This window comes from Grus americana, chromosome 1 (assembly GCF_028858705.1).
Source record: "Grus americana isolate bGruAme1 chromosome 1, bGruAme1.mat, whole genome shotgun sequence".
NCBI classification, from domain to species: domain Eukaryota; kingdom Metazoa; phylum Chordata; class Aves; order Gruiformes; family Gruidae; genus Grus; species Grus americana.
Window position 1 is genome coordinate 67019353 of NC_072852.1, and position 15848 is coordinate 67035200.

The 15848-nt window shown below is 40.7% G+C and overlaps 1 protein-coding gene across 15 annotated transcripts in view; it reads right to left on the reverse strand.

The window, feature by feature from the left end:
* The window catches only part of FGD4 (FYVE, RhoGEF and PH domain containing 4), a 114503-nt gene that overhangs the window by 60462 nt on the left and 38193 nt on the right, over nt 1-15848 (reverse strand). For 2 of the 15 annotated variants that reach the window (XM_054831051.1, XM_054831125.1), the window contains exon 1: nt 12483-12773. The exons of 6 other annotated variants lie outside the window; for them this stretch is intronic. Coding sequence is in view for 2 of the 9 variants with exons in the window: in XM_054830994.1 (XP_054686969.1) it covers nt 11161-11215 (55 nt within the window). In the remaining 7 variants the exon portion in view is untranslated. Of the gene's footprint in view, nt 1-9114; nt 9183-10720; nt 10831-11128; nt 11261-12482; nt 12774-15848 lie in introns of those variants that run through there. 7 more of the 15 variants (XM_054831061.1, XM_054831104.1, XM_054831071.1 and 4 more) reach the window with 7 other exon arrangements.

The window sequence follows — 15848 nt, forward strand, 5'->3', positions numbered from 1 at the left end:
TAACCGCAGCTCCGCTACCGCTCAGGAGAGAGAAGGAATCTTAGAAACCTGAAAAAAAACTATGGATTTTATTTTATTTCATTTCCAGAAGGAGCAACGTTAAAACAAGTATAAAGGCATCTCCAAAGCCCAACTTCAAAACACATGCTTAACTCCCCCTTTTAAAAAAAAAAAAAAAAAAAAAAAGGTAAAAGATTCATTGTTTTATCTCTATTTGATTAGCTAGCAGATAAGGGGATTTGGAGAGATTAAAAATGACACAGTGGGGACATCTCATTAATCTATTCCCCTGGTTTCACATCAGTTTTATACCTAACTTTGCTTGCTCTAAGGGCAGAAACATACCAAGTACAAACTGCACAATAAAGCTATATTGGCAAGTATTAGTGGAAAATTCATCAACGAGAGGTACAGCTATGTCTTACCTGTCACCAGAACATGTCTATGAACTTTAAAGAAAAGTTAATTAAAAAATAAAGTTAGTTTTAGATAAATTTGTTAAATTCATCTAAAAAAGCAGACAAAGAGGCATAAGGAACAACTAGTTAAATAAAATATTCTCATTAGTGGGTAATTAAAATGGTACTACTTAGACAAGTAGTTGCTGTCATTTAGTATGAATAAGATTAGCTATTCAAACTAAAACCAGCCTGTTCTTAGTCCAGAGACTTTCACAGACTAGTTAAGTTTTATGAAACTAAGTTATCTCAAATCAAAATTATTGGCTTATCATGACTTCATCACTCTAGTAATTAAAAATTTTTATAAGTGTCTTGCAATAAGTATATGGCACTTACTTTGTTCTCCACCGCCATGCACTTTTCAAACTAAACATCACAAGCTTTAAGTACTTGCCCTATTTTGCACATAAGGGGACTCAAATTATGTACCTGACTCATTTGAATATTCTTAATGTGATGAAGCTGGAGTTGAGAAGGAAGTCACATGAGTACTGCTAGGAAACCTGGAAAGCCAAACTAAGTATTACAGAGTTACCTGGGCAGCATGCCACACTGACACACACCCCTGAAAACAAATTAGCTCATGTGATGGTGAATCACAGCCCAGCATTCAGTATGGCTGTCTTCAGCTGGCTCCCCGCTACTGCAGACTCACTTCAGGCACAAAGTGTTTGAAGAGGTTTGCTGAGGATGCTGCATCAGGACATGATACAACTGTGAGCCATTGATGAGCGTGATTTTTGGCCCATCCAAAGGATCAGTAAGCCACGTGTCGCCCTAGCACAGAATGCAGCACAAGCGCTTCTGAATTTCAATATATCAGTGCTCTGCACTGAAAGTAACCCCCAACTTTTTCTTCCCCATGTGAGAGATCTTTAGACATCTCAGTGAGTCTGAGAGAGGTGTAAAACCACAACAACTAAAAAGGCACCTTTCATAGGGCTCCAAGAAAGCCTGGTGTGGTTGACACACACTGATATCTACCCCTCTCCCTTCTCCAGAACACCGCAGTACTTCCAAAGCACAGCAGTTTGGTCCTGGGCAAAAATGAAAGCATGTTTTGTCCTTATCCCAAAATATTTTCTGAGGTGCTGTTAAAAGCCTCTCTCAAAAGCCCGGCAGTAGTCTGCAGAGGGGTTCAACCTTGCTCCCAGCTATTCTTAGGGCAATAGGATTAGCTACCGAGACACCACACACCCTTGTCCCAAACTGACCTCCATTTCTGTAAGACCTTCCATATGCTGTCCTTCTCATGATTCTTCATGTAGTCTAAAATCAGTAACAAGTGACTTTATGAAGAAGGCTGGATACAAACCATATGTTAAAAAAAAAATCCATAGCTCACAACTTGCTAAATACTATTCACTGTAGTTTTGACAAGATACTTCTATAACAAGGTAAAAAAACAAAAAAAAGTCGGAAAATTCACTTGGGGTGCAGGCACACAAAACAAAGGACACCTTTGGAACTGCAGATATTCAGAAACGTACACTGGCCTAGGGCAAAATCTGGGAGAAAACACACTGCCCCAGGCACGCTAAACAGAGGGTGACCACCTGCCCCTCCTACCTGCACCTTCTTGCTGTACTGAAGCAATTACTATCCTCTACTTTCCTTCTGTGCAAGAGCTCAAGCAAGGCCTACCACTGGTGCTTTGTCATTTCTTTTGATTGTAACGGTGTGCGGGATGGGGGCTTCCTGCCTCACCATGGGCAGACAGTAAAACTGCAGAGCCAAAACATGGCACCAAAGTAAATGGCTTATAAAGTCAAGCAACCAACTACCAAGAGCTACAAATGAGGAAAACCACCACATGGACGTTCAGGAGTTTCCCCTCTCTGCCAAGGAAGTGGAAACGAAGCCCACAAGGATGTGGTTAATGTCAGATTTGCATTTCAGTTTAATGTTTCTGCCACCAAGATGAACATATCCCACTCTCATCATTCCCCCTTACAAAAATGTCCAGCCCGTGATAAGCCAATGCAACTTAGCAGGGAAAGCAAACTGGTTTGTTCCAGGTGAGCAAGCTGCATCAGTGCTTTCTACAATGTGACAGGTTCCAGGAGGTGTGTGGTGATCATAGCGTGGCATAGCTCAGCACAGAGGGAAGGAACATCATGGCCCTTCCCAGTGCCAGGCTGTCACATTAACTCAGCTCCAACATCTCATCCAGGGACAGCAATGAGGGTCAGCCCGAGGACTACGGAGGTTAATGAATGAATGCGGTAGCTGTGAAGCGTTGAAAAGGACCCTTGAATGGGTACACGAAGGATGACATTCACGCGTGGTTACCCCATATCCTCAGAAGAGACAAGGCAAGAGACTCCATGTGCAGCCCAAGAGCTCCCTTGTGCCAAGCCAGTGACTGGCTGCTGGCAAGGGAACATCCTGCTCTTCCTCTCCTTGCATTGGGTCTTGTCTGGCATTGCAGCAAGCCCGTTCAACTCACTAATCTGCCAGAAACGTATTCATTTTCTTTTGGATTGTTCTGTTAACTTAGCAGGCTGAGCTAGCCCACGGGGTCAGAAGCCTGGGAAGCAGACCTAGTTATTTGCTCTCTTGTTAAGCTGCATCATTCAAGCTTTGCCACACAGGCATGTGAGGAAGGAAGAAACAGCTGTATGACAACTTAAGATTTGCAGGTGTATAAAGAATAAAAAGATGGGGAAAAATTTGTAGATTAAGCAAATGACCTACTGAAACAAGCAACCTCCAGGAAAAGGAGGGAGGAGGAAAAGTCCAGACAGAAGTGGGCTGGGCAGGGATAGAGTTTAGGAATGGGGTATTCAGGACTCCTGCAACAAGGAAAAGTAACACTAGCACCTTAAAAAGATGCGTAACTAACCCCCAACAAGGCGAGAAATGCTATAGGAGACTCGATCTGCAGCCCAAACAGAAACAAGTTTGTGGAAAGGACACTTTCCGTCCCAGTTCTAAAATTGAAAACTCGTCACTTCCTCCCCTAGCTCTCCTGGTTCACATGCAAAGATTTGTATTTAAGACAAGCAGTCTCAAGGCAGGTGTGATGAACAGCTACCATGTCATAATTAGAAAGTAAATAACAGTATTTTTCCATCTTTTTTCTTTTCTTCCAGCTCAGCTGTGTCATGTGCCCCAAAGGAAAAGCCTGCGGCTGCACAAAAACCCAAAGGGCACACAATAAAAGCTCTTAGGAGAAAAGCCAACCTTTTTGTCCTACCTTTGTACAGTGTTGCATCTTGGTGTTACAATTTAGTCCAAGCATAAAAGTAACACAAGCAACCACAAAACTCACCAAACAAAAATTTAAATGGTTGTAGTTCTACATAATCAAAGAACCATATTAAAGATCATTGAGCGCCATATCACTGACATCTATTCTGTTAGCGTTTACAAAAGGAGTGCTTTCGCTATGGCAACTGTATGTTTTACGCTAACCATATAAAGCTGCTTTTCTATAGCTTAAAGTACTTCCCATACTTAAAAAAAAATTAAAATCCAGGACTATGTGATTCATTTTTCAATTAATCTTCTCTAGCAAAGAAAGATCAGCAATTGTTAAAGGATTTCTGGTTTTAGATGTGGGAAGTGGTCAAAGGTTTTGCCTTTATCAACTGGGCTTGTTTTGCCAATTCCCATTTAGAAAAATGGCTTAACAATTCACTGTTTCTTATACTTCCCTGTTTGTTTTTATATATATATATATATATATTTGTATATATATATGTATTACAAAATTGAGAGAAAGCTTCATGTCATGATTTAGGGAAGAGGAAATTACTATTTATAGTGTTATCCATGCTGTTACACTACCACACAATTAGCAAATAAATACAAAGAGAAGACCCTCTGGCACTGCAGCTCTGCCTTTTCTCATGTTGTCTTCATTGCCTTCTCCTTCCCATGCCTTCTCCCTTGAGAAGTCCACTTCTTCAGGCCTCCTGCCTCCACCACAGCTGCTGTCTCTTCCCTAGCGACAGTATTACCTCTGATGGTGACGTTCCCTCCTGCCAGCCGGGACATACAGCTACACCAGCAGAGCCAGGTGGTTCTAGGCCAGGAGGACAGCTCTGGTGCCCCACCAGTTGGGGACCATGTTGTAGCTGTTACCACAGAAACCCATATCCTTCTTTAAGGAAGGATAGAAAAAAAGGGAAAAGGAAAAAGCTTGTGACCTACCCTAATAGTGGTGTGCTGCCCCTCTTTATTCACCTTCACAGATTAAGCATAACGCTCATTTAACGTCTTTGCAAAACAGCTTAAGTGCAGAGACCCTCATTTTCCAGTTAATTTCACTTTTGGTCACACACACACACCACACACACACATCCCAAAAAACCAACCCCACCACACAGGATTTTCCTTAGATTCAGCAGTACAGTGAAAAGCAAAACCCACATTACCCCGCCACATTAGAAATCCAAACAGTACAAAGACTCATAAGTGAAACAGGTCAGAATGCAGTGACAGTGATTTTGCTTCCATATAAAAAACAAAGTTTGGGCAGTAATAGATACTAAAAATAAAGTACAAATTATTCTTAGTTTGAGTTAATAAAAAAACAGCATGGAAGATTCACAATAAACCAGAGTGGAATACATGAGCACATTTCTGGAGTAGATAAGAGCATATGAACTGTGGTCAGGAAACAAAATATTTAAAAAAAATCATTTAATCAAATATTCTGTGTCTGAAAAGAAGCAGTAGCAAATGCTTGGGTAACCTACAGTAGAAGGCAGCAAACGCACAATGATCTTTCCCTCAATCCCCATGGCTTCCTGCATCAGTCGTTTAGGGATCACCTGCGTCAGCAGATGCATTTCTGCAACCGTATTTTACCAGCTGCTGGAAGACATATTCACCATGAATTTGTTTAGCCTTTTCCTGAATCTCATTTATATTTCTTGCACAAAATATGTGACAGTATAGGCATTTTCAATCTATTCTACCTTAACTAGGACTCCATGCTTCCTGGGGAAGAGAAACTTGATGGCACAACACAGTTGTCTTTCCCCTTCTGCCTTTCTCTGTCCTCCCTGTCACATTATAGAAAGCATCAGATTATTTCTCCTGAACACATCAGTTCCTAAAAATCATAGAGCCATAGAATGGTTTGGGTGGGAAGGGACCTCTAAAGACCATCCAGTCCAACCCGCCTGCTGTGAGCAGGGACGTCTTTCTCTAGGTCAGGTCTCAGGACAAAAAATTCCACTATCTGTTCATGACTATTTCCTTCTGCCTCAAATATATAAATGGCTTTAGACTCCTGACTTTGTCCTGTCACAGCCAATTTAGTCTAGTACTTATACGATAGTCAGCAAATCGGGAACTTCTTTGCAGACCGTTTTCTCCCCTGCCATTAAGACATACTTCTGCTTTTTTCCAGTCCATCCAGCCTTGTATACCTCAAGCATCCAGAGAAAAGTGATCAAAAAGAATTCCTCAAATCAAATTATTTCAAAAAAGGAAGATAACAATACAGACAGTGGTGACAAATAAGAGAACACTGAAGTGTATTTCAACTTTTAGTGCAATAAGGGTGCAAGATCAGAGATGGTTGAGACTTTTACACGGAGAAGTTGTGCTGATATTAAACACAGCCTTCAGAGACATCATCAGCACTAATGAAACTATAATTTCCTTTAAATTATTGCCATCTACACCCCAGACCTCATCAGCCAGACAGTAATAGCTTTTCATCATTTATTTTAACACAAAAGCAATCAATAAACTTCTCCCCACAGTTCTTTTACTGCTATCTATGAATTCTAAAAACCTAGAATCAGAGAAGATGCCAGCTATAAAAGACACAGTCAAGTTGCATTGTTGTCTTTTGTACAGAGATTCTAAAACGCCACCCAATTTTGAGATAAACTGGATTAAAGCAGTTTCAGCGATCTACAAAGAAAATCTTAATCCATCAAAACATGTCGAATAGACTACAGCATCAAAGAACTAAGTAGATCACGTTGGATTGAGCAGCTTTTCCCTCTCATCACGACTACGTCCTGTGCATTGTTTTGCACTGAAAATGTCTAATAGCAGATTGTAGGAATGTCACACTGCTGTTGGCTTCATGGGTCATTCACAGAAGCTGAGGACGTCCCATAGAAGACCCACCCATACACAAAAAACTCCTCAGCTACAAACTGAAGTTTTACTCCTGTGTTAGCAGCAAGCAAAAAAAGCATTCTAGAGTTTTCAACAGTAGAAAAATTTTGGAATATTCTCAAACCAGAGAAACATCAGCAATAAGAAAAGTAACATCAGCAATAAAGTAAGTCTGGAAAATTTAAGTCAATTTTTTAGAAAGACTATATTTTACAATCAATAAAGCCAGTTTTATAAACACACACAAAAATAAAAATGCAAGCAGTAATTATTCCATTATGGCAGAAACCAGGCCACAGCTTGCAGAACAAGTGGTAAAATGGGGAAAATTGGCGGGCAAGGTGCTTTAACTACAGCATTCTAGACTGAGTTTGTAAAAAGAACAGTTACCAAAAATAACAGGATGCTAGCAAACAACAGAGGGGCGCATCATTGCTGGCTTTACTAAGGGCAAATAGTGTTCACACTGCTAACTGTGACTATTTCATCATATCAGATTTTAACTTTTGTGTTTCGATTCTTAGGTAACGCTCCAATTCCACCACTAAGTCTTCCATTTTATTTTGGCTTACAGCAGCTATCTTTGAGTTTATATGTAGCAGCTTCCACAGTTAAAACTGACGCACAGAAATCTTGACAAGCCAAGGGACAAAAACACTTGCCAGTTGCATTACAGTGGGTGGCTAAGTCATAATGGCAACAGAAGGCTCTAAGCAATGGCATGAGCAAGAGCTACTGAAGAGAACAGACATCAAAATTAGTCATGGAAACTGCCTTGGCACATAGAGCTGCCAGAGAATTATTACTCTGCAATAGCTGTAAAGAAAAGCAGCACAGGATCTTTAAAGAAAGGCAACAGGTAATCTTATATAACCTATATATATATAAAATCTTATATAACCCTTTTGATATTTTAGGGAGCTTAACATCAGGTATACAATACTTGACCATGTTAAATGCAGTAAAACTAGCATCACATTATTTCTGCTACCTAATAGATCTCAGTCTCAATGTAAGTGCTGCAAGCATGATTTGTGAAAGCATCAAACTATTTTGAATTACAGAATAAACACTTCATGTTTTCACTCATCTTCCTGAGCATCAGTGACCTCCTTAAGAAAGGGAAGAGAAAAAAAAAATATTAACTCATGTAGGAAATGGGACAGGACTGTAGGAGCATACAAGAGATGCTGGGACTGAGGAGGAGATACTAGGAAGAAAAATTCCAAGTGAGAAGTTCAGGTTGCACCCTGAAGGAATAACTCATTACAGCACCAACTTGTTCTTTCAAGTAATATTACAAGCTCTTCAGCTAATTTTCCCTCTACTACTCAAACAGCAGCTATGTTCGACACCACTCCGGGGAATATGTCACACCACCCATGGTACTATTCAATGCCTTCAAAACAAAACTCTTAACTGTAGAAGAGACTGGAACTTGGGTCTTCTGATGCCTCAATCCGCAGTTCATGAGCTTTTGCTAAAAAGTCTTGCACAGTACTTTATTTCAATCTTAGCTATCAGATACTCAGAACCATAACACCTATCAGATACTCAGAACTCAGAACCACAACTCCTACTTATTTGGGCAGCTGAACATAGATTATTTCCCCTTCCCACCACCCCCAAAGCGTTACTACAAGTTGCAACACTATTTAATACCAGAGTTAGCTGCATCTATATGAACTTACGAAGGTAAACTGCTTCTGTGGTGGTGGGAAAACCACAGCATCAAAGGACAGTCCAAAGGACACACAAGCCACTAGATGTCTACAGATAGTCAAGAATCACCATATAAAACTGCAGTGAAGGATCCTCCACAGTACATTTGTAAAAGCACTTCTACTAGCCACCTGTCAGGACTAGAAGACTCTTCTTCCCTCTGATTCAAAATTTGGCTGCTTTGGGTTCCCTTTCCTCTGAAGCCCCGGAGACTGGCTATGGCTATCGAGTCCAGGTAAGCAGCATGCTGCCAGCAGAGTTCATTTCTTGAGTGCCCACTTAAGTTTTCTGGTAACAGGAATCTCATGACCCTGGCAATGACTTCAATCTTTCCTGCTCGGTTTCTGAAGCACAACATAGCATTTGCTTTTGGTCACTTACCACGGGTTAAAGTTTCGTTTAAAGTTTGTTTGTTTCCCATAGCCAGCAACAGTCTGTGATTCTGAGTGTGCCAGAAGAAAAAAGTCTACTGAACATCTAAATGAGACACAAGTTATATGGCTGCCTGTCACTGAGGGGAGTGGGGAAAAAACTACACAAAAACCCCTCAGTGACCAAATGGCTCCTTCCAGTCCTGAGCTCCACATTCCCAAAAGTACTCAAGTACTCATTTTGTTCAGATATTCAGCAAAAAGTAAACAATTCTCATGGCTCTATCAGTCCAAGTAGTATTTTTATTCTTAAAATGAACAGTTAATTATTGCATATAGTAAGAGCAACTGGATAAAGTGAAAAAAGAAAACCCAAAACTTAGAAATAATTCCCCTTCAAGATACTCTGTGGCTGGCATGCAGCCGTTTATCCCCACCCTGTTGTTCTCCCAACTGTGAACAAGGATTACCTGGGAGGAATGTTTTCTGAAATCATTTGCAGGACAGCTCTGAGTCTTCAGGTTCTTCAACTAGACACCTCAACAAGGAAAGACAAAAGTACATCTGTACTAAATGCAAGCCCCTCTGAAAGACTGAAGAAGCCTGCCACAATTCATAGATGTATCATTAATCTGCACATTGCTGGTCTCTCACATTTAGTTACTCATAGTCTCAATGCACCAGTTTAGTACAGTCATCTGCTGTAGAACAAATTCAACGTTTTCTAAAATCTGGTACAGCAATTTCTAGCGTTGTGAAAAAAGTGTTAATGCCTGCATTTTGTCCCCACCCATACAAAGCATAAAAGACGCAAGCAATTTTACGTGACTAAGGCCTGGCGAACAGACCAACAGCAGCAGTGCCTGTGTCAGCAGGCTTATCCTCCCACATCCAGCATCCCGAGGACTCCATTATTTCATGGGAGCTGCAAAGAGAACAGTTTGTAAACAGGCACCAGGACTTTCCAAAACAGTGGCCCTTCAGAGGCAGCTGCCCGCTCTAACCTTGAAATAGCCACGATGCTACAAGGAGACAGTGTAGAGCCTGGGCTTGTTTGTTTGTTTTAATATTCTGAATAAACAAGTAAACAGCAGGGAAAAAAAATGTATTGAAAACTAAGCATGTTTAAAAGCTCGGCCAAGCAGCAGCCTGAATACAATGTATAAATAAATCCCAAGTCATGTCAAACAGCATTCCACAGTCATGTGTCAACTGAAAAGCAGAAAGACTTGACTGTTTGAAGAAAACAATTGTGATCGTTTATATGCAAGCCAGCTTCCTATACATTGACTCAGGATTTTACCATTTAATCACAGGTTTCCTGAAAGCTTAGTATGTACAGACATTATAAACAAGATTACGATGAGCCCACTGTATACTAGGTTGTACTTCTAGACACTATTTAGTTGGGAGTTCATTCAAAATGCCTTTTTTTGTGAGAAGATGTACCTAAATTGAGCTTACTTTCTTATAAAAAAACCCAAATCACTACTCAGTAGAACCCATCACCTCTGCTGGCTCCCAAAGCCTGTATTTTAGACTAAATATCCTTCAAGAGATCATGTAGCAGATTACACTGACCCTCATTTGTTTACATTAAGCATAAACATCAGAGCCACTTGTAATAATCTATGAGAGATTTAAAAAAAATCTTTTAAAAAAAATCATTAATTTCAAACAGGCATTTAACAATTCCTCTGTTACATGGAAATGGGACATCTACTATGAAAGGCCAGATGCTCAAATGGATTAAAGAGTGTCTAGCCTTTAAATCCTGCATCTGCGAATCAGCACTGACCTAGTGACCTAAAGTCAAATTTAGTAAGAAAAAAGTATTCAAAAGCCACATATAGACTGTTCAAGAAGTAAATAAAAAAATTGTTTGCTCCAGACTGTTTGAACATTTACACAGTGCTTGTCAGAGGATATAATGAGAGCTGGAGAGTGCCAAATGTAAAGTCCCCTATTTATCCTTGACACGGGTTTAGCAAAGGTAGTCGAAAAGCAAGCTTCTCAGCACACCACCAGCTAGCAATCAGGAGAAATCACCTCCGGAAGGAGTATACAAGCCATTACCTTTATGTCGATATGATTGTTGCTGTCTGTGAAGACTTGCCGATGAGACAGTAATTCAAATCCACGACAGCGCATCTTGCAGGCAACAGCTACCTTACTAGAAACAGACCCGGGAACAGAAATATATCCCACACCGGGTACAGAATAACCTTGGGGTGATTGCCCTTCCCCCCAGCTAGGTTCAGCATAGAGTCTGAAAGGTGAAAGTCTAATCTCTTTTCAAGCACAAAAGCCAATTTGCCTCCTGCGCTCTTTTTAACAACGCAATTACAGACCTGCAACTTGCACGTGTGAACAAGTTCACTGCAGCCCATTAAAAGCAAGTTTTGCATAAATCAGCCATTTTCACAGCAACTCAATACTTAAATTCTGGAGAAGGAAGGGGTTAAAAAAAGTCTTTGTAATTACCAGATGATACAGTTTCCATTAAGAGCGCTCACCCAGTTCCACCAACACGCGAGCGTGACATGATGTCTGAAAGGACTTCAGGCACATATACCAGGCTCCCACAAGCACAAGGAAAGCTCACACGCCACAAACAGTTAAACTACTCAAAGAAATAAAACTCCCCTCAACCTCCCCCACACACACATTTTGTTAGGCACCAAGACTTGGAAAGCATCTCGTAGGTTAAAAATTTATCTTAGTCAAATATGTTGCCATCGTGACTTATTAACTCCATCAGTAACTTTCCTCGCAGACTCAGTGCACTGACATTTTAAATGCATAAAAGCAGAGGACAGATCAGTGGAATTAGGATTGACAGAGTTTTAATTAAAAGCCTCTGGTACTGTCCTCCCCTATATCAAATAAAAATGGCAGTCCTGGCAAGAGAGATGCAGCTCAAGAGCTTTATTTGAAAAGGGAAAGCCCATATGTGACTAAAAATATCTGCTGAAGTAACATTTTGTCTATTTGGGATACAACAGTGCTTTAAGAAATGAATTTTAGTGCCCTACGTTCAAGTCTGTAATTTGAACTGCACACAAATGTTCATCATACATTTCTTATGAAAGAAAATTAATACTCCTAGCTCTTACATCAAAACAAAAAACGTCTTTTATAGGACACGAAAGCCTTACAAGCTTATATTTCTAATTTTATTTTCCCCTTTAAATGAAATCTTGCCATCAAAACAGTCATGATATTTGCAGAGCATCCTGAAAACTCATGTCAAGTCTCTGTACAATTAAGCTCTGCAAGAGAAAGAGTCCAAAATGTTTGGTCAGTTGGTGAGTTGGAAAGAGGGGCAGAGGGTGGGAACGAAGAGTGGAAAACCTGCTCCTGCATTCTGCCTCCTTACACTGCTTCCTCTGAGCAAACTGCATAAAACACCCTAAACACCCATTGTATGGCCAGCTCTGAACATTTCCCCCTCGTCTCACCCTTCGTGCTCGTACGAAAACCAAACACGTATCGCATCCAAAAAAATAATAAAAAAAAAATCACTCAGACAAAAAGCAATCAGCGTGAAAAGGCATGTAAATCAAATAGATTTGGCAGCAAACAGCATTTCATAAAGACAAGAGATATGAATTGCTCCATTTATGTCAGTTTGGCCAGTTATTGTTCTGACTTACTACTTTAACGACCCCAAATTAAACTGCTTGAACTGAAACAGACAAAGATCTTTAAAATACAGTTACACACACACACCCCCTCTTAACAATAAGCATTATTTCTGTGGTGCTACCATCCTTAAATCACAAAGCCACTGCACCAATTAAAAATTACCTACATACATAATGAATTTAGTACTGACCTTGCAAAAAGCTTACTCCTCTTGGCTAGAAATCATTAATAGTTTTGGTAAAATCCTTTTATGTGCTCCTCCAGCTAGCTAATTCCAGCCTTCCATTAACGCACTCCATTGCGGATAATTGCCGCCAGCACACGCTCCCCTGCTTTTGCTGGTTCCCAACCCAGCAAGGATAATCACATTCCAGCGGGGAGTGAACAGATGGCAGCCTCCATGGTAACCAGTCCTCCCCAGCTAGTGGTAGCACTGGGAGACTCCCGGGGACTGGGCAACAAGCGCTCTTTGTGCTTCAGCCTCGCAAAGCCTTAATGAAGGGAGCGCCAGCTCCTAGCGCTCACTGGGCATGCCTGGCAGGTGCCTTGCCTTCCCAAGCAGGCACAGCACCTTAACAAAAGCTTGCAACCAGGTTTAACCTTGACGCTGCCTATTCCCCTGTTGTGCAGGGGAAAAAGGGGAGGGGGTAAAAGCACACGGTATGATGGAGGTGAAGCTAGCTAGAGTTTTCACTTACTATCAAAACAGAGGGTTCCGAGAAATTAGCTAAGGACTGGTTTTCCCTCTGACAAAATGATTTTCTGACAGCAGGCTTATTTCACCGCAATGGGTTTCATTTCAGCATGACAGGAATGTTTGCAGCCTGATCTCTCCCTCTTGGACCTTGAAATTGCTCCCTTCAAGAACACCACAATTTCCCAACCTGGGTTTTCCTCAGTAAGAACTACACAGACCCCTGCTTTTGGTCTTAGGGCTCCTGTCAGGCTTATCTGCTCCTGCATCTGCCAAGACCAACACTGATTCAGCAGCAGGCAAAACCGCTGTGTCTCTCTGCTGCACGACCAGGCTGCTGAGGGGGGCAGGCATGTCTGGAAATGCCTTTTTTTTTTTTTTTTTTGCATCAAAGCTGTAAACCACGGCACTCTCGGGGCCAGATCCTGCACAGCTACACACCTACACCAATGGTGTGCACTAGCTCAGCGAAATTCCCACTGTTATCTGGAGGGGAGAAGGAAGTGGCTTTTCAAGACCAGCCAATAATGATCTTGCCTGCAAAATAAAGAGCTTTGAAAGAACATATTAAGGCTTTAAATATCGATGAGTTGCACAGGACTAAGTCTCAAAATATTTAAGGTTTGAACACTGGATGTGAAAAAGCACACAGCACAGTAGTCCACAGACTGAGTCTGTTGACACATTCAAACTTTCTCTCCCTCGCTCAAAACCATGCAGCACTTATGACTAACAGTGTGTCAAAAAAAACTGGGTAATTTTACTTAAAGCTGAGCCAAATTTGGACTTCAAGTTCCTACATGCTAATATAGGTCTGGTGAATTATTCTTTTGAAAAAGGGAAAATGGTTTCCTTTCTCCCTTAATGGCACCTTTGATCTTGTAGCTGGTCCTGCAGGGCAGCAATTGTTTCTGTAAAAGACTGAAAAACACTGTGCTGGACCCCACCATCAGAAAAATGCCCATCTTTTCCTGTGTGTGACTCCAGGCACAGAGCTCAGTAATTTTCTCCCCCCTCCTCCAATTTTCAGTTTCCCTCATCCTCAGTGCACAAGGAAGTTAGTTTTGTTTCACAGCGAGTGCAATGAAGTTTTTCTCACGTTGGTAAGAGACATCGCTATTACACCGGAAGCCCCTCAGATTGCTGTTGACAGGGCTCGAGTACCCATAAGATGTACAAGAGTCCCTGCCAGGGAAAGCACGGCGGCCAAGGAGGACCCAGACTTCAGATGGACCTCGCACAGTTCACAAGGGTGCTGCGGGTACCAGTGACAGGCATGGGACCAAACCCAGGTCTGCCAATTTCCCCTCCAGGACTAGTACACCATTCTGACTCATGCTGTTAATTTCAATCTATTTTCTTCCTCTAAATAAGCCATTTTTACATCACCAAAAATTTCTTAAGCAACCATGGACACCAAACCTAATCATCCATCAGCAACAGGGGTAAAATAATGTAAGGAAGGAAGCCAGTTTCCTATTTAACTTGCCAATGGTTAATAATAAAAACTTCTCAGCGTTTAAGCATTATGAAACACACTAATAGCATTTCTTGTTTTGCATCTTAAAAATAAAGACCATGGCTCAGAAATTAATTTTAATATACTAATAGATTTTATGTATTTCTGGAAAAAACCTGTAGCAATTACAGTTCTTGGCAAACAGACTGACTTCAAAGTTACATGGATTCAAGTTCAGTTTCAGTCTTTTTTCCTTCATGAAAAAGACCTCTTACAAAGTAATTTTCTAGATCTATGTTAATTCTAACATTGTATTAAAAAATGTTGTTGTTTACTGAAATATTATAAGCAATTTTGGCACTGGAAAACCTGTTCTAGACACCAATAAAAACCCTTAGACCGCCTGTTTTTGAACAAGTACCAGCTGTACTCATTATAGGAGAATTGCTAGCAGAATAAAGGGCAACAACATTCAGAATCCTTTTCAGCTTCTTACCTGGAATTTCTTTAATTCTTAAATCTGATTTTACACAGATACAATGCAAAGATTTGAATAAACTACATGCAGCATCCGTCAGGCAATGGGATGCACTACAAGTTTTGGCTGAAGCAGTAAGTAAGTTACATGGAGAAAGACTAGAAAAAAGTTATCTTCTGTGTATCTGACATGTTTTATTTGAACTACTTGAAAAGGGGAGAGGAAAACAGCACATCTAAAATGCTTTTGTGGAGGGATGGACAAAGGAAAGAAAACTTAAGCCATCTCCCCTTATTCTTTGGCGCAGCCTGAGCCAAGTGGGAGTTTAGGAATAAATTGTTTTTAGCTGGACGACATTAATGAAAAACAAACAACATATTGACATCCTGACTCCTGATTGATTCCATTGAAGGGACTGTCATTTATAACGATGACACCGTGTGCTTCAGCTTCTTCTAGTCCCAACTGCTATCTTACAGACTAAGACTTTGGTATTTTACTCAAGTTGATGGACACTCAAACTGGGCTTTAGAAATGTCTGTTTTTCAAATTGGATTTTGGGTTTTGGTGATGACTGCTTAAAATCTATTCACCCAAAACAAGTTACAGGAGTTCAGAATAAGGCATATCATTAATCTGAGAAAAAACATCGGCAGAAGTTAGTCTCTGTTCTCTGCATAAGATTTGAAAGCTTTATTTATAAGGCCAACCATAGTGTCTAAGTAAGCGACATCAGACCTCACATATGCATGGTTTTGAACTTTTGCCCATTCCTCATATCTGTTTTTAGAGTTCTACTAGAACCACCTTGTAATTCCTGACAGTTGTAGCGTCTGTTACTGCCAGAGATAATCCAATATAATTGACCATTGATCTGCTCTACTGTAGTATGACCTTTGTTTCTAAAAAGAAAGCAGCTTCAATA